Raw genomic sequence first — 20,000 nt, forward strand, 5'->3', positions numbered from 1 at the left:
ACTCTCCTATCATAATCATTATGTTCTGACGATGGGTGACTGTCCCAAAACGTGATAATTGTTTCGACATCACAATAGAAAATTTACATATTTCTCATCCAGCGCATGCGGCGATTCTGAATAGCAAATGAACAGACCGGTTGTTAGTTTACACCCCCCCCCCCTTTTTCTTTATGATGCAGTTGCGTGATGTCCACCACCTTCTTAGTATCATAATCATACACAAGTAAACAGTGAGGAAGCTATGCTCGTTGTAGCATCGAGCGCTGTGTTGGGACAACGGAACTCTGTGCACAAATTGCGATTAAATCTGACCAGGTCACGTACCTTGATTGCGATATAGTCCATCATCTCCACGGACCGATCCGGACTGTAAGCCTTGGTGATGTCGCCTTGATATAGCACTTGGTAGAAGTTTTTGTCCTGTTCCGGAATTTCTGGACATGGAAATATTCCAGGGGAAGAACATCAGGAGAAGGCTGAAACGTGCGGTTTCCAGTGAACAAACACACTTTCTAGCAGTCTACCATTCTCACTAAGGCTGTGTTTACATGAGGCGTTTCAACCCGGGTTGAGTTCGACCTTGGTCAGATTTCAACCCGCCATGTACACAAAATGAATGGCGCGTTTACATGACGCATTGCGCTTGACCCGGGTTGAAATTTCGCCCCGGGTTAATTTCAACCCTCCCCCCAAGTGGAGGGTTGAAATCAACCCGGGCCAAGAAAATCGTACAAACGTACTTCTGTGCGTATCTCGCGCCAGGTTTGAACAGCACTGCACAGGCAAATTTCGCGCGAACAGATTCACGTGACCATACAGGACTCTAGAAGTTGACTTTTGGCGGCATATCAGTATTTGATCCGGGTCAACTGTCTTCATGTAAACGCTCACCTATTAATTTTTGTCTATCATACAGACTTTCAACCCGGAATGAACTCGACCCGGGTTGAAATTTCTCATGTAAACACAGCCATATACAGTCATTCATTGCCGGCAGTCCCATCTGTTTGTCGGATAGCCTTTGTCTGGGTGTTTGCATCGAGACAGCAAAGAACGTTTGGAATGTTATGACTTCAAGGAGTAAATTGGTAAATTGTGTTGCAGTGGAACCCGGTTTCTCTGACATGCTTTGCCAATCTGCTGTTGAGTGTTTACTCACAATGTAGGTGATTTGTGCTTGTCGTTCTGCCTGCTCCCCCATCTCTCTCACCCTATATCTACTGCCACCTATCTACCGTCAACTTTGCGTATAACGACACTCGTTAGGGCATCAGGAAAGCGTTCTTATTCGCGAAGTGTCCTTATACCCGAAGTCTCATTATATGTATACCGAAGTTGACTGCATGTATTTGTCACACACCAGAAAAAAAATAGTTGTGGGTGTCCGCATGCCGGGGCGCAAACACACCAACCAAAAAGACATGAAGAATGAACATAGTATTTATCCCTCGGTACAAACACATGCACACGTGTGCACAGACAAACACACACACACACACACACACTCACACACACACACTCACTCACACCCACACACACATACACACACTCACTCACACACACACATACACACACACACACACACACACACACATACACACACACACACACACATACACATATATATACACACACTCACACGCACACACACACAAACACACGCACACACGCACAAACACCCACACACACACACAACACACACACAAGCACACATACACACACACGCACACAAGGACGAACCTTCTTCTTCTTCTTCTTCTGGGGCCGGTGGTGGTGCCACAGGCGGAGGCGGTGTTCCCTTCTTGCTCTTCTGTGCCACAGCAGCAGTGGCAGCGGCAAGGGCAGCTGCTGGCCCAGGTGGTGGGGATATCGGAGTGCGCGCTGGTGCCGGAGCTGCTGCCTTCCAACCGACAGGAGGGTTTTTCAGTTGCACAGGTCGACTTGATCGGTCTGCACCCAAAGCAGCGGTGGTAGCATGAGATGGCGGCGACCTCACACCGGGAGCGGCCGGTTCCTGAACGACGTCATAATCTTCGTCACTGTTCATTTCCAGATCCTGGCCCGTGATTTGCACTTCTGCGAAGCAACAACACAAGACATCACTATGCTCCCACTATGCATTTTTTTGTCTTTGCCCGTGAGCTGCATGTGATCATTGTAAAAAATAAAATAAATAAATAAATAAATAAATAAATAAATATAGACCCAGCGAGTGCATAGCCTATCCTTGCACATTTCATTAGAATGACTATACAAGTGTGTTTTAACTAGAAAAACATAAACTAGTGACACTGAAACTTGTCTAAGCTGACCTCTCACGGGACCATAGAAGTGTGGTCTCCGTGACGGGTGGCCTCCTTATTTGACTGGAAATGACACTCGTTAGTCCTAGTTGCAGGGTCCTCTTGGACAAGTGGTCTCCTTGGCAGGTATCACTGTGTTTCCAAATGCATCCTCGCACAGCGCCTCCTACGTTGTCAAACATATTCTACAGGATGATAACCGACTTGTGGGCACAGTGAAAACTCACCCCTCCCTTCTGGCTCGTCCGGAGCAACTGTTGTGTAGAGACCCTCAAACTCATCATCAGACTCTGTAGTTCACACAAAAATCAAACCCATCACGTGATTGATTAGGCACGCTATCGGCGTGCCTTCCATGTCAGGCAACGCGTAGACCATTTTTCGCCAGAGAGAAGGCAAACAGGATGGGAACTATAGTGGGCTTCAAAAGTATAGACCTCTGATTTCAAAAACCAGGTACGCCATGAAATCTGCGACCACTTTGTGCTTAAATATTCCGAAATAAGCTATGGGTTCTTCAATCGCCTAGAAATATGTGAGAAACATTTGGGGAACCACGTGAGTAATATCCCGAAGACATTTCTCAAAAAGCCCACACCAAATTTGAACTACGTGTATTCGAAAAAGTCTAGTGGTCTATGCTTATGAAACACACTAGTATACAGTCATACGTGTGCGGTGTAATTCTGGAACAGACTAAGCAGGCCTGCAAAAAAAAAGATTCAATTGGCTGGATGATCGTCTTCAGGCAGCCTGGACATACTCCATTGAACATAGATTCAAAAGAATAGTATTAAATACAGTACTGTCAGTCGCCGAAGAACTAAGCACCAGCCTCCTAGCCTAGACCATTCTTTTTTTTCATGTACCACAGTCTATGCACAGTTGAGTCACAGTGCATTGTATTGTGTTTGTAGTTATATAAAAAAAACGGCAAACAGAGCAGGCAAATTTTTGCCGGCGTTTGCACCATGATGGTTTGTGGTCATCTTATAAATAAATAATAAAATTTAAAAAAAACACAGTCACCCACCCATAGCTGGTATGAACTTTGCCGGCATTGCCGTTGGTTCATCGCGACTAGGAGCCACTGGAAAGGACTCGTTGCGCGCCAGAGAGCCCGTACGCATTGCCGACGATGACATGTGTGAATGGCTGGAATGGGAAGGCGATACAGTGCCCGGTGCCGTGGGCAAGGGCAACTGCTGAATACCTGTAAAACGAAAGAAGTGTTAGTAGTAAATTCATGGATCCATACATCGTCCACACCAGTCCAGGAGAACAAATCGAACATGTTTTCTTAGCCAAACATTTTCGTTCCCTTCTCATCAGGGAATAGAGCGAAATTACTAAAACAGCAATTATAATAATGGGCAAAGTATTGAAGGACATCCAACATCACACTGCAAGAGTGAAACGTTTAGTGCATTCGGGTGGTGTGTGTGGGGGGGGGGGGCGGGCGGTGTTTGCTTTGTTCTTCTAGACTGGTGTTGATGACGTACGTATACGTATGCATGAATTGAATACTTGGATACTATTGGCAAAGCTTCCAATTTGTTCCACAAAAGGAATTTGCAGAGCAAATTGGAATCTTTCCCAATTCCTTTCAAAAGTAGCACGTGCAGCTATGTCATCCAAGAAGAAGTTTAAACTATAATACAAAGGAATCATGGAATACAACAGAACTAAGATGCCCGAACCTGGCCGTAATTATTTTTTGCGACGGGCGAAGTCCGTGCGCTGCATGCCGCGCGCGCGCGCCTCTAGATCTCTCGAAGCTTGAATGCAAAAAGCTGTGTACTGTTGTTAGCTGCTGCCGGCTAATGATGCCCCCTCACACCGGAACACAGGGGTTTTATATGATTGGATAATTTATAGAAGTATTCGATAAGGGTGTAAACAGAAGGAGAACAGGACAACGACAACTCAAGACGGACTAGACTAGAACAGAACTGGAGCATGCGCTCTTCTATGTGAGTGCTCATTGCCAAGGGGAACGAGCGGGAAATACAAATAGTGAGTATTCAGGTCGTAGCATACATACACCTATTACACTGTGCCCCCCTAGCTAAAATTCACGTCCACGGGAATGAACGAAATACCTAGGAAACAAACAAAAGAAAACAAACCAAATAATAAACTCAGTCCAGGACATAGTCAGCTAGTCGAGCAGGTGCAGTGCGAACACGGCCAGAACGACGAGAAACAGAAGAAGAAGTACGGACCGGAGCAGACGACGGCGGCTGTAGCGGCGGAAAATCATCATCGGACAGCGTAATCGGGTCAGGACAAGAAGCAGTAACGGCAGGTGGTTGACAGTCGGGAGGACGGGAAACGGCTTCAGGCGGACGAACAAACTTGCCACTGGCAGCATCATATCGGGTGAAACACTCAGACAGAGCAGGATCGGCACACGGAGCAAGAAGACTCTGAGGCTTGAAACAATCCGGCAACGGTCCAGCGGCAGAGGCACCAGGAGGACGAACAAAAACGGCCGGAGGAACAATCTCAGCAGCCGGAGGAACATCAGCAGCAAGTGGCATTTCATCAGCAGCTGACAACGGAACATCACGGGCAAGCGGCGGCGGACTCTGCGGAGGAGACGGCACATCGGTCACCACGCGGGACATAGCGTCGGCATTCAGATGTTGGCGACCTGGACGGTGGACGACTCGGAATTCATATTCGGATAAACAGTCAAGCCAACGTGCTTTCCGTCCGCGGGGTTCCTTCAGGTTCCGGAGTGCAGTCAACGCAGTATTGTCCGTCCTGGCAACAAATGGTCGTGCCAACAAGTAGTGCCTGAAATACTCCGCAAAATAGACCAGAGCAAGGGCCTCACGATCGCTAGCATCGTAGTTGCGCTCAGCTTTCGTCAGTACACGACTGCCGTACCCAATTGGTCGCTCAGTTCCATCCTGGATCTGGCTGAGGACTGCACCAATCGACACATTGCTCGCATCGGTGTCCAGAATGAATGCACCTGCTGAAGCTTCAAACTGGGTGTACGCCATCACCGGCGCACTGGCAAGCGAACGCTTCAGAGCCTGGAACGCCGCTTCGCAAGCTTTCGACCATGCAAAGCGAGCATTCTTGCCTGTCAGAGCAGTCAGCGGAGCAGCACGCTGGGCGAACCCACGGATGAAGCGGCGATAATATCCAGCGAAGCCAAGGAACTCGCGGACAGCTGTGACAGATTTCGGAGTCTTCCAGTTCCTGACCGCGACGAGTTTGGCTTCATTCGGGGAGATGCCCTCCGCTGCCACGCGGTGTCCTAAGAAAGTGACCTCCTCCTGGAAGAAGGAGCATTTCTTCAGATTGAACCGCAGTCCAGCGGACCGAACTCGCGCGAACACGGGCAGCAGAATCTGGAGTTGGCCAGACAGCGTTTCGCTGGCATTCAGGACATCATCAAAGAACACACGGCAGAATGGCTGGACCGGTGTGTTACATAAGCCACTCAGGACTGCTTCCATTACGCGCTGAAATGTCGCTGGGCCATTCCTGCAGCCCATCGGCAGAACATTAAACTCAAACAAGCCCAGTGGCGTGGTAAATGCCGTCTTAGCCTTGTCGCTTCCTTCCATTGCTATTTGCCAGTACCCTGACGCTAAGTCAAGGGACGTGAAATACCGACAGCCAGACAGGGAATCAAGCATGTCATCCGCCCGGGGAATCGGGTAAGCATCAGGCTCGGTGACAGAGTTCAACTTCCTGTAGTCGATACAGAGTCGAAGAGAGCCATCCTTCTTTGGCACCAATACTATGGGTGATGCCCACGGACTAATCGATTCTTGTATTATGCCTTGCTTTAACAGCGTATTCAGTAGATCTTGCAGAGCCTTCCGGCGGTGATATGGAATCCGCCGGGTAGGTTGTTTTATAGGGTTATTTTGTCCTGTGTTAATTTTATGAGGGAATATGTCACAGTAGCCATAGTCATCATCATGCAAGATAAATAAATCGTGGTTATCATGAAGTAGTTCAGTGAGCGTGCGAGACTGTTCTGTGGAGAGATGATTTTGTGCGTTGATATATTCATCGATGACTTTCTTGCGTTGCTCAGTTAGCGGGATCGGGTCGGGTGAAACTGAGGAAACCATAGCTTCAGTGTCGTCAATATGTTCACAATCTGTAGGAATTTGATGAAGTTCGGCAACATTGGTATTTTTATGAATGAGTATAGGATGATTTGCATGATTTTCAACAGCCACAACCACACGTGTTTGGTTAGGGCCAACAGTTACAAGACTAGGAGTCACTGCCACATCTGGATGCTTCGCCATAAAGGACTCCAATGGATCTGCCACGCAATCCATCGCAACCGTGCACACATCAACAGCTGCACAAGGCACCAAGACAACATGTCCTGCAGGTACCGACAACTCCATCTCAAACACCACACGAGATGAGTATACCACAGGGTCAGCCACACTCTCGGGCGCACACGCCGGGACAACGCCAGGTTGAGCCATGGGTTCAACAACCCGTGCAGACAATGAATCGTCAAGGGCAACACGAGAAGAATACGACGAAACAGGTACATCGTCGGAGCATGCATCAGAATGAGGAGTATGAGTATTACATGAGGGGGAAGTATTACGCGGAACAATACGATCATAGGGCATACGTGACGGAGGACACCCAGAACCAGAAACATGCAACGGAACAGACACATCGCCAAACATCACAACACCACGAGCAATGTCTAATACACCACCATGCTGCAACAAAAAATCGGAACCAAGAAAAAATGTCGCAGTGAATACCAGGAGAGACAACAACCGTGTGCTGGAAAGACAGATTTCCTAGCGACATACACAGATCCATGGATCCAACGACAGGAAGTTGTGCGCCATTGACTGCACACAACCGCGGAGCAGACTCTAGAGGAGGTCGCTCTGTCAAATTAGGCAACAATTTAGAATGCACTAACGACACACTTGAACCAGAATCAACAAGAGCAACAACAGAAGACGAAGACGAAGACGAAAGACAAACATCAACGTGCACAATAATGGGTGAGATCGCACCACATACCTCCTCGAGGGGCTCCACTCGGACGACTGACGGCGGCCCCGTGTCACCAGTCCAACCTAGTTTTTTGGGTGCGGGCAAGATGCAATGAAGTGGCCCTCTTCACCACATCCATGGCACACTCCACGGACAGGCCTCGCAAAACTCTGGCCACGACCACGACTAGGCGCACCAGCACCAGCACCAGCACCACGAGCAACAAAACGTACATGGTCTTGCTGGGGTCGGGTGGGGCGATACAGACTCACGCTCTCCATTTTCGCCTCCAAAGCAGAGAGACGCGAATCAAATCTCGACAAAAGCGAAGCCAACTGGTCTCGCTCAGATTCCGATTTCAGTGGACCGACTGCTGTGTAGGGGTCACGACCATGACGGGGCTTCACTTCCGGAGCAGCAGCAAATACGGGCTGTGCGTACTGGTGAGGTACGGTGCGGGCCTGCTCGCGAGCATAAATAGCACCTACCTCGATGGCCTTTTGGACCGCCGCATCCAAATCAGTGGGCCGAGGTGACGCCAACGCCAAGCGCAAATCCTTCGATGCCTGGCCATCAATAAAAAGTTGCAAAAGCATTGAATCAAGCAGTGCACCTTGTTGTCCTGGGTAGGCTCGACGAGCGAGCCGACGAAGTTCCGTGGCATACCCGTGCTGAGTTTCACTCGCCAGCTTCACTCGCTGGCGAAGACTGGCCTCGTGCATCAATGCTTGCTGGGGCGGCTCAAGACGGACATGCAGAGCCTCGACTGTGTCGGAAAAGTTCATGTCAGGCGTGTGAGTTAGAATTTCGGTGAACATCTCATGAGCGGTACCAACAAGGCGAGCAGGTAGTAGCCGTAGCTTTTGGTCGTCGTCGTACCCACTCAGCTCGCATGTGTGGACGAAATGCCTCATGTACGTGGTGAAATCTTGGCCTGGCTGATTTCCGAATGTCTCAGGAAGCAAGACTGGCTTCGGCAGTGGACGTGCATGTGGTGTGTCTGTGTCCGGCAAACGAAAACGATGGGACAACCCTTGTACCGGCGAACTCTCGCGCTCTTCAGCATTCATGTCACAGCCAGCTTCAGCGAAGCTACGCTCTAGCTTTTCTTGTCTCTTGGATTTCGCTGAACGGCCCATTGTGAAAAAAAATTGTTTTTGTATTTTTGAATTTTCGAAAAAAGATTTATCTGCAAAAATTTCCCGTGGACTCGATCGACGCCTCGATCAACTATCGATCTAATTCTAAATCTATTACGTAACCTATCGTGCGTAGCGGCAAACAACTAAATTTGGCAGAGACAATTCCAAATAGGCAACTACTCTACGGACACAGTGTAGCTAGACTCTACTACCCAGCTAGCAGATATCCTAACAAGACACTAGACAGCAGACAGTATGCACAAAACACGGACACAGAAAATGTTCCGAAAATGTTTGGCCAGACAGGTTGGCGCCAATGCTTGACCTATGCCTGTAAACCATGGTAAACAATGCATGCAACAAGAAAACGACGAGCAGAAAGAAACACAATGCAGAAAGGAAAATAATGACGAAGAGAGTGGATGAGGATATGGTTTCACTTGCGTGGGCCTTCGTGGTTCTTCATAGTCGGCGATCTCCGAAGGCGTACATACTCCGCCAGCAATGTAGTGGTGGACGTTTTCCGCTGCCACCAGTGTTAGCTGCTGCCGGCTAATGATGCCCCCTCACACCGGAACACAGGGGTTTTATATGATTGGATAATTTATAGAAGTATTCGATAAGGGTGTAAACAGAAGGAGAACAGGACAACGACAACTCAAGACGGACTAGACTAGAACAGAACTGGAGCATGCGCTCTTCTATGTGAGTGCTCATTGCCAAGGGGAACGAGCGGGAAATACAAATAGTGAGTATTCAGGTCGTAGCATACATACACCTATTACACTGTGTTGCAGATAACGACTAGACTACGCGAGGTAGACCATGGTACACTCCACTGTGACTGACGGAGTCTGAGCGCTTTGTGTTGTGTGTGTTCCTACATGTCCACTTCCTTGTGCAGTACTTGTAGTACAGGCGCGTCGCACCGACTTTGGAGGTGGGGCGGCCATGGGGGGGGGGGGGGTGGGGGGTCCTCCCCCGGGAAAAATTTCAAAAATTTCAAAAATTGAAGCCAATTGCAAGCACTTCCGGGCATTCGGTGCCATTTCAGTGTACGGTAACTGCAATGAAAGACTTTTTGATTCTGAAAAAACCCAAGAAGATGCTACGATCGGGGACAAACATTACCCTCCCGCGGGAAAAATATTCAAAAATTGAAACCAATTGCAAGCTTTCCCAGGCATTTGGTGCCATTTCAGTGTACATGGACTTTTTGATTCTGCAACAAACCACGATCGGGGACAAGGATTTGCCACGTTTGCGCTGAGATCATCGCGCTTTGTTGCAGTGTGCTCAAAAAAAGCCGAAAAAGTGGGGCGGCAATGGCCGCCCCGGCCGGTGCGGTTCCGACACCATTGTAGTAGTAGAATAAAATCGCTCGTTGAGTGATATTCGCTCTCCTATCTGGACCTCGAATTTACGGCCACCTCGGTCTACCAGGCACCATATGGGTGGGTTTTAGTGCAAATAGTGCAATTAATCAGGCAATTCAGTCAAAATAGTGACGTCATAATGCCATTTATCTGGCCCTTCCCCATCAAAACGGATGTTATTCGGAGTTACGGACATTTCAAAGTTATCGGCGGTGCCCGATCCCAGACCGCCCGGAACAGAGAGATATGTGTGCATGTCTTACTTGGTCTAGCGGCCGGTGGCCTGGGTTGCTGAGCCAGTATGGAACCTGACAATCGGTTGCCAGGCTTGGCATCCGAGTCTCCTGATGCCGTACTGCCACTGTCGGACAGCAACTGCTCCGCCTCTTGCTGCGAGATCTCCGCCACGTACACCATTGGAAACTTGCCAAACCTACAGTTGGAATAAACAAGCTGCAGTTAATGAACCTAGATGAGATAAGTAACGTATTGTTCTGGAGTCTAAGCCGCACTTGAACACTCATAATTCACCAAAACAATGTCGGTGTGGCTTATACAGTAAAACCTGTGACCAACGACCACCCCTTGGGGCCACGGGAAGCGGTCTTTAGTGTCAGGTGGTCCTTAGTTAAAGGTTTGAACCGCAACCATAATGTGAGTGTCAGACCGTCCGTGCCTGGTGAAGTGGTCTGCAGTACACCAGGCTGGTCTCTAGTCACGGTGGTCTTTAGTTACGGGTTTTTAGTGTCCCGCCAGATAGTCAAAGGAATGTAAGACACAGGATTGCTGTCTGAATTTGTAGCAAACATCTTTGCGCAGCTCCGGAAAATATTATATAAGTGGACGCAACCAATCTTTTGCCTTCGATGAGGAAGTAAAAAGCCTTCAACCCTGCACCTGTCATGCATGCCCTTTACAACTTGAATGCTAGTCATCTTTGCAACAAGTATAGACAAGCCCCGTACTGTTTCTTGTTCAGAATGCCAGACCAGATGCCGGAGTCATCTCGCTCAGTGATGTACAGAACGTCACCAATCTTGAAAGCAACATGGACACACGCGTGCACGCATATACGCACACACACGCACACCCACCCACCCCCCCCCCCCCCCCACACACACACACACAAAATACAACCGTGAGTACAACTTCGGATTTTCTGGGGCAAGCAGGTGACACTCATCAGGGACAAGTAGTGCATAGCATTCAGCATTGCAGGCTGAAGCAGGGGCCAGCCAGATTTACGGATCTTCGAAACGAAATGGCATAGCACTTCAAAGTACCACGTCGTCAATATTCCCCCACTGCTAGTATGAATGCTGCTTGTTTAGTGGTAGCATCAGACTTCCCGCAACGACAGTCTTGAGTGCAAAGCGATACCATACAGTAAACAATGATACTGTCGAGTCAGCAAAAACTTCCCACCATATGCAATGACATTGCCTAGCCGACATGACATCACACCGTCTACAATGACATCACATGGCTTACAATGTTGACAGACAATTTTTTTGCTGTCGTCACATTCATAAAAGTCAGCACACAATAGCGGCTAGCAGTAACTCCTCTCCAGCACCCATTTTCTCCCATAAAAGAAAAAAGAAAAAAACTGCAATATTCCTGGAATTACCTGCATGCGCAGTTTGCCTTCGTCAAATGCAGATGGCTCATAAGGTAACTTGACCCTGGCATAGCCCTCAACTTTCTGCATCAACGTCCACAGTTGATCTTGCTGCAGTGACGTTGTGGGAGATAGTGGTGTCGTTGCTGAAGCTGCAACAATAGATAAAAGGAAAGTCTTTTGGACAAGAGTAACTTTAGGGGTGGCATCCCACACCATTCAACCCTCACGGATGTGGCAGGATTTTGCAGGAAAACATTTTTTACCATCTAGTGGCATTCTCACATGAGGGGCAGTAGTACAACGAAGGATATTGTCAACTTTGGGCAGAAATTGCAACATCCTTGCTTGAAAGCCCAGTTCCATCTGATGAACAATTTCAAATGAACTGTGATCATAAAAATAATAATAAATTCACGGTTCGCGTGAGATTCGGCTGGAAGCCGGGCTTTCCGCATCCGTAGGAACGCCACCACCCTTCAAGGATCAAGGCGCAGATGCAGCTCCTAAAGCGGTGGGAGGTGAGTAGATAGGCTCACCAGCAAGTGGTCAAAGACCGAAAATCCCATGTGATCATAGGAAGGGATTAAATACATACAGAAAACTTCGCTAATAACGACTGCGGATATAACGACAATTCGCGAATAACGCCAGAATTTCCATGCCCAGAGCAAAGTCCCATCTAACTGCGCACATAACTGTTATCATGAGACTTCGCAAATAAGGACACGTTTCTGATGCCCCGCCAAGTGTCGTTATAATCAAAGTTGACTGTCGATAATAGTGTGGTGTACATGTCATGCAAGCCATTAGCATGCAAGGAGATGCTGTGCAGTAAGTTCAGTCGGTCAGCTATAAGTGACCATTTCATGTCAAGACAAATCAGGTTAGATTGGCGACACACAGGTAACAGATAGATTTCCAAGCCGGAAGGAGAAGTGTGTGGGGGGGGGGGGAGGGGGGATGAGCTCCAGTGTATATGTTGGCTTACGGGCATCAGTGTGGGACGTCGATGCAATTTGGTCTTGGATAGGCAATTCAACGGATTTGCTCTGGAGTATGGAAGCAAACAAGAAGGGAATTAGCTTGACTGTTCAGAACACACATACACGCACACACACACACACACACACACACACACACACACACACACACACACACACACACACACACACACACACACACACATAATAAATAGACACATGCAACCACGCATTCACATAAATGCACACACAAACACAAAATCACACGCATGCACGCATGCACGCACGTACGCACGCACACACACACACACGCACTCACACATACACATCACTACACATGTTCTCCAAGGAGAAACACTTCCGTCTGCCAGTGGAGAGGGCTCAACACAATAACGTGGAGCAATACTGTAAACGCCATATATGTAACAAAGTGCGCACTCTAACGAGTTAACAAGGAGAAATCTGTTGTTAAAATATAAATCGTTATACAGAAATCGATACATATACTGTGCTGTTGAGCGTTGACAATGAGTGAGAATCGTTACCGTTGGTACACGTAAACTAGTCGATTTTGGGAAATCGTTATTACATGCGCCTCGTTAGAATAATGGCTTTTACAGTATTACACACAAACAGCACAAAGGAGGCTAACAGAGTGTTGTCGCAGCTCCGAGTTAAGAAACTCTGAGTTGCGACAAAACTCTGTTAGCCTCCTTTGCGCTTTTGTTGACACATGCTCTCCCATATTTCCTGAGCACTTGGCGTGAACACATCTAATTGGGGGCTTATATATTCAAATCTGTTAAGGTGACGAACGCTTTCTTAGCACAGTGGATTCTCTGAATTCCGACCGCTCTTTCTGGTCTGGTTCTTGAAAATGACCATCTTGTATGCACGCGTATACATAGGATAATTCGTGACCAAGCAAAATCGGTCAGATTAGTATGGAGTAGTGAGTTGGTCGGAAAACGAGTTTCAACTGCAACTGTCTGGGCTGTAAAATTGCTCAGCCTCGCATCGAAAGTGTTCAACAAGCATGGTAACCCTGTCCTCTGAGACCATCTTCTTGGCAAGACTGTAATATATCAGTTGGGCAATGCGGGTGGTGTTGCAAGTACAACACAATTATGTCGGAATGTATTTCAGGTTGGCACGGCCAGCCAAATGAAGTACAATTTACTCTTGGGGTTTGGGTGGCTCCTATGAAAAATTTTCGAAATTTAGACCCAGATCCGTACATCTAATTGATTCACAGGGTAAACGGGACGAAGAGCGGAACGGCCAATATCGTAGTGACAGTAGGGTGTTCAACGTGACGTCTGTATGTGATGCACTTACCTCCTTAGCCTTTCCTCGATTCTTCCGGAACGGATTGATTCCAAGCGTCTTCACCTTTCTCTTCTACAAAAGCAAACAGATCAGGAAGACACAAGGCTGCTTGAACACCGTGTCATTAATGATGTCTCAGTCATGATGTCTCAGTCATGATGTCTCAGTCATGATGTCTCAGTCATGATGTCTCAGTCATGATGTCTCAGTCATGATGTCTCAGTCATGATGTCTCAGTCATGATGTCTCAGTCATGATGTCTCAGTCATGATGTTTCAGTCATGATGTCTCAGTCATGATGGACAGAAGACCAGAACAGGAACAATAACCTTGTTGCAAAATGGTAAAATAGCATGCAATGTGCTGTGAACTTTCTTCTTCTTTTTTGTACGAAAGTCCACTATATTCCAGGATAGGCACGAGAAGTGGCGGTGGGGCCAGGCTGCTTTGCCGTCCTTAAAGAACTTCCGGACACTAATGCCGTAGTGTCGTGGATTAATAGCCTGTCTCATTGAACCCTGTTTTGAGTACAAGCCTGATGTTCAAGACACACTGTTACTGCCTGGATTCGTGTTCACAAACACAGAAATACCTGTTTTGAATGCCATAAAGCCATAATAGCCATAGCAGAAGCCTAGTGCCTTGATCGGCTTCTACTAGAATAAGCCCAGCTTTAGTACACATTAAGGCACATCGCTACTGTTAAACCCCCCCCCCCCCCCCCAGCTGAACACTTGGTACGCAAGGATTCCAAGACAAATTTCTGTACAAACGTGCTATTACTCCCGTGAGAGAATGGGAGAGCATCTACAAAGAAACAAACACGTGCGCTGAAAATCGGTACCTACCGTTGCCGGTGATGCTCCACCATCGTCGGTCTGAAACCGCACGAATTCATGCGCACACATTCACACATAAGAGAGAACAACTTGGCTTTAAAGAGCGGGAGCGGACTAATTGTCTTTCTATTTACGTCAAAGCAAAATTGCCTTTTAAAGGAAAACAAAATCAGCTGAAATTATGATCTCTTGTCGGCTGTGAGGTGTACATGAGAACAGGAAGTGGACGTGTGAGCTACATGACAACACCAGTAACTATACATGTACAGTTGAAGCAATGAGTCCCAGCTCACAGAACTGAAGTAGGGTGCCAACACACTTACTACTTTAGGACACTGAATTTCAATGATTACTTTAAGACAATACTTACATTGGGACCGTCGTCTCCATCCTGGGAGCGGAGCAGTTCCCACGACAGCAGATGAACGACAAGAACACAAGAACAAGTCAAACAGTTGACGCGCGCAATTGGTCACATGATACCGTATTCCCCGATCATAAGGCGCACTTGATTATAGGTCGCACTCTCACATTTTGTTCTGCAAGGTACAGTGTGAAAGTGTATACAAGCAGCAGCAGTGCAGGCCGAAGATGTAATGCCGCCAAAATGGGTTTTAGCACTGGGGGGGGGGGGGGGGAATTTTGAATGGGCCGAACATTTGTCGACTTACGGTACACTTCTATAAGACACTTCCGGACACTTCGCAGTACATGCCCGTGGCAGTTGAAAGTACTGCTAAATGCGACATGCTACGAATGAGTTTCTGAATAGAGAGTCATGAATCGACTCTGAATGGACAGGTCCTCTTGCAAATCGCAATGCGCTGATTCATTTCAAATCATAACTATTGCACATACCTGCTCATCTGTTGCACCTGTGCTGTCCTGTACTGCCGATAGTGCGGAGAGGATTGAGCCAGACCTGCCCAGGGAATTTGACTGCCCGGGGCTCAACTGTACGTCGATATACGATCCAGCACGCTTAGTGGTAGGGGAATTAGAAGTACCTGAAACACACACACACGCATACACACATACATATAACATACATGTATAATCACACGTAAACACATGTATGTGTACACATACATACATACATACATACATACATACATACATACATACATACACATACATACATACATACACACACACACACACACACACACACACACACACACACACACACACACACACACACACAAACACACAAACACACAAACACACAAATAACACTCCAGTACTGGGAAATCACCTCCATATCACAGCAGAAAAGTCTCCAGGAACAAAATTGGCTATGCATCCGAAGACATATTCCACTGGCTCAATGCTGGCACAATTTGCATATCCGTTTCAAAGAAATTTAAAGCAGATGGTCTAGAAGTGCCCTGAACTCACAAACACTCGATAACGTATGATGATAAGATCACTCTCCATTGATGAACCAAAAAGGTAGGAACACCTACATCAGTACATGTCTCTGTCGTGAGATTGAGTTCAGCGTATAGAAATCATCCAGGCAAAATATATTATAGAAATGTGGGCCCCAGAACCAGCAATACTCTATCCAAGAGGAAAGGAGTTTGATCCGTTTGGGATGCTGGTATGCAAGGGGGTGCACACACACGCATGCTGGAGAAAGTTGCTCCCTTGGTACACCTGGGTGTGAATCCGTGGGGTGGGGGGGGGGGGGAGGGGGCTAACACATGCGCTACACAATGAGCATTGCAGGGACAACATCATGGAAGAACAAAACATATGCCGTGATCTCCCCTGTCAGGCGGCCTGCACACTACACCTGGCAAGTCTACCCTGATTGGACCGAGGCACTAAAAACCGCAGTTCAACTTTACAAAACATGAGTTGAATTTCCTTCAATGCTGGGAGACTGTAAGGAAGTTGAACTTTAGTGTTAAAATAAATGCCGCCAAAGAGACATACACACCGTCATGTATTAGTCCACTCGGTGCCAGAAAAATATCACAACTTTCCATGGAATGTTCTAAAATGTGGGGGTTGGAGGTGAAATAGCTTTTTTTTCCTGGAATGCATCAGACTGTTGCAGTGAGGTCTGATAGAGTATACAGTGCAACATGCAACAACTTACGCGAGTCCTCTGCTGTCTGTAATAGAGGGCAAGAGAACACATGAAAACACAGTGTGTGTTTATGAGATCAAAAATGAAACTCTACTCAAACTGCTACAAGACCACTTTTTGGCATTGAACAGAAGTACTTGTCTCTCTGACTCAATGGTCTGTACATGTCTCCAGTTGTCAGCCGCCTGCACGGGAGACCCCTTTAAAGCATAATCATAGGAAACGTTATTCTACATAGCAGGCTCAGCAGAGAACGTTCAGAACTCGCGACATGAAAATCGGAGTTCCGACGAACCTGAACGTCATCCACTGAGTCTGCTATGTTCTAAGTAAGCTCTGTCTCCGACACCGAACACTCTCTGCAGCGCGGGATCACCAGACTTGGGTACGGGTCTTCTTTCTATCTGCGCACACTGCTGTTTTATCCATGCCGGTTGACATCATTAGCGCAGCGCAGACACAAGCAGTCCAACCAGGCAGTAATGAAACGATGATCATTGCAGCCAGAAAAGTGAATATGAACAAGAGTAATAGCCAAGTGCTAGTAATGCTTGGGTTACACCCACGCACGCACCCACGCACGCAAGCACACACACACACACACACACACACACACACACACACCCACACATGTGAGATTTCTGAGTATTTCATGCAGTTCCTCCAGATAGACTGAAACCGCCAATATTTAAAAATACTTCATTTCACGGAGTATAAGCAGCACCCAGACTTTGTAGTCACACAATTGTGAGAATATTGACATATACCCTAGATATATCACCATTCATCGTAACATAAGCCATACTGATCCTGTTTGTGTGAATTGCCAGTGTTTAGGGTTTAGAGTGTGGCTCATAGTCTGGAAGATATGTTAGTACGTCCTCGAAGATGCCTGAATCGTCGATCTAGCTGGGCACACTTACTGAGCTGGTACGAATCCGGTTGCCCAGCTGACGGAAGAGCGCATTTGGAGTCATAGAGCTGGCCTTCTTGCTCAGAGGTGCGGGTGGCGCTGCTGTGTTGCGGCGCTCACTGTTGCTAGCTTCACCGCTAGCAGGTGTGGACTACGACAAGATACAGACAAACGTAAAAATAGAAATAAATTGATAAAATTATAGATACTAGAGCTATGAGCTAGGTGTCAGGTCGTCGAATGTCTCAATTCTCCTTGTCTGCTTGTGCCTTTTTGTCACACACGCTGACTGTATTAAGATCTGGTTACGTTGAAGGACATTTAGTCATTAGCTCGTAACATGTTGTCCCTTCGTTTGATCCAAATATAGATACAAAGTGGACATACCCCATGGGAACAAGATAACATAGTATTTTACTTGGTTTTTGAGGCGTGCTCTCTTGGTACGCAACGATCAATGTAACACAATCAAAAGTATTGTAAGTGCTTCAAATTGGTTCTACACTGTGCTGCTCAATGAAATCCAGTCGCGTCCCTCAAACACGCACCGGGCGTTGCACAGCCCGAGCTCTGCAAACACTGGGCTGTGCAAGCCGCAAACTTGAGTGACGTGACTGGATTTTATTGAGTAGGACTGTATATACCATTATATGTGTCATTGTTTGGAGTAAATTTGGGCCGGCCATGCCGGGTTTTCAAAGCCCCCCCCCCCCCCCTTCAAATTGGTTCTACATTCCATCTTGGGGTCATCGCTTTGAGTGAATTTGGGCCAAACAGGGCTTCAAAGTCCCCACTTCAAATTGGTTCTACGTCCATTTTCGTGTCACCGTTTGAGAACATTTGTTGGGCCAAATCTTGTTTTCAATGCACCATGTCTATAAATTTTCTTCACTGAATTTCTACTCACCCCATGAGCAACAAACAGCTCGTACAACTCCAAATCGTCAAACTCTAGCGCCACCTCGGCCGGATTGCGTCCTCTCTTGTTGCAGGCGTTAAGATCACTGCTCAGGCTGGGAAACAGTGCCGGCGAGTCCAGGATGTGATTGGCCAGGTTGAGAAAACCGTACTCGCCGCAGATGTGAAGCAGGTTCTCCTTGTCGTCGCGTGCCGAAAGCCTGGTACCTGCCCAGGGGAAAGCCATTAACACGCAACGTGAATAAAAGTATCCAGCGGCAGTGTACGATCAAAATTTACTCCAAGCGGTAGATATTTTGCCTGAATAGTGGATGTAAAAGGGACGGTTGTGTGCCAGGATATAGCGACATACAGTAAAACCTGTGACTAACCACCACCCCTTGGGGCCAGAGAAAGCGGTCTTTAGTGGCAGGTGGTCCTTAGTTAGAGGTTTGTACCGCATAACCATAATTATATAAGTGTGAGACCAAGCGTGCCTGGCGGAGTGGTCTGTAGTACCAGGCTGGTTGCTAGTCACAGTGGTCTGTAGTACCAGGCTGGTCGCTAGTCACGGTGGTCTTTAGTTACAGGTTTTACTGTAGTACCAGGCTGGTCGCTAGTCACGGTGGTCTTTAGTTACAGGTTTTACTGTAGTACCAGGCTGGTCGCTAGTCACAGTGGTCTTTAGTTACAGGTTTTACTGTAGTACCAGGCTGGTCGCTAGTCACGGTGGTCTTTAGTTACAGGTTTTACTGTAGTACCAGGCTGGTCGCTAGTCACGGTGGTCTTTAGTTACAGGTTTTACTGTAGTACCAGGCTGGTCGCTAGTCACGGTGGTCTTTAGTCACAGTGGTCTGTAGTACCAGGCTGGTCGCTAGTCACAGTGGTCTGTAGTACCAGGCTGGTCGCTAGTCACGGTGGTCTTTAGTTACAGGTTTTACTGTAGTACCAGGCTGGTCGCTAGTCACGGTGGTCTTAATTACAGGTTTTACTGTAGTACCAGGCTGGTCGCTAGTCACGGTGGTCTTTAGTTACAGGTTTTACTGTAGTACCAGGCTGGTCGCTAGTCACGGTGGTCTTTAGTAACAGGTTTTACTGTAGTACCAGGCTGGTCGCTAGTCACGGTGGTCTTTAGTTACAGGTTTTACTGTAGTACCAGGCTGGTCGCTAGTCACGGTGGTCTTTAGTTACAGGTTTTACTGTAGTACCAGGCTGGTCGCTAGTCACGGTGGTCTTTAGTTACAGGTTTTACTGTAGTACCAGGCTGGTCGCTAGTCACGGTGGTCTTTAGTTACAGGTTTTACTGTAGTACCAGGCTGGTCGCTAGTCACGGTGGTCTTTAGTCACAGTGGTCTGTAGTACCAGGCTGGTCGCTAGTCACAGTGGTCTGTGTACCAGGCTGGTCGCTAGTCACAGTGGTCTGTAGTACCAGGCTGGTCGCTAGTCACAGTGGTCTGTAGTACCAGGCTGGTCGCTAGTCACA

At 47.5% G+C, this 20,000-nt stretch overlaps 1 protein-coding gene across 1 annotated transcript in view; it reads right to left on the reverse strand.

The window, feature by feature from the left end:
• Positions 1-20,000, reverse strand: part of LOC135825054 (uncharacterized) — a 33,607-nt gene that overhangs the window by 9,594 nt on the left and 4,013 nt on the right. Inside the window, exons 6-20 of the mRNA XM_065337790.1 lie at positions 18,528-18,745; positions 17,631-17,771; positions 16,717-16,732; positions 15,468-15,616; positions 14,980-15,000; positions 14,619-14,648; positions 13,780-13,842; positions 12,450-12,510; positions 11,468-11,610; positions 10,803-10,873; positions 10,101-10,270; positions 3,340-3,519; positions 2,534-2,596; positions 1,744-2,079; positions 328-437 (exon numbers count right to left, since the gene is read on the reverse strand). Coding sequence (XP_065193862.1) covers positions 328-437; positions 1,744-2,079; positions 2,534-2,596; positions 3,340-3,519; positions 10,101-10,270; positions 10,803-10,873; positions 11,468-11,610; positions 12,450-12,510; positions 13,780-13,842; positions 14,619-14,648; positions 14,980-15,000; positions 15,468-15,616; positions 16,717-16,732; positions 17,631-17,771; positions 18,528-18,745 — 1,772 coding nt within the window. The remainder of the gene's footprint in view (positions 1-327; positions 438-1,743; positions 2,080-2,533; positions 2,597-3,339; positions 3,520-10,100; positions 10,271-10,802; positions 10,874-11,467; positions 11,611-12,449; positions 12,511-13,779; positions 13,843-14,618; positions 14,649-14,979; positions 15,001-15,467; positions 15,617-16,716; positions 16,733-17,630; positions 17,772-18,527; positions 18,746-20,000) is intronic.

This window comes from Sycon ciliatum, chromosome 9, assembly GCF_964019385.1.
Source record: "Sycon ciliatum chromosome 9, ocSycCili1.1, whole genome shotgun sequence".
NCBI lineage: Eukaryota > Metazoa > Porifera > Calcarea > Leucosolenida > Sycettidae > Sycon > Sycon ciliatum.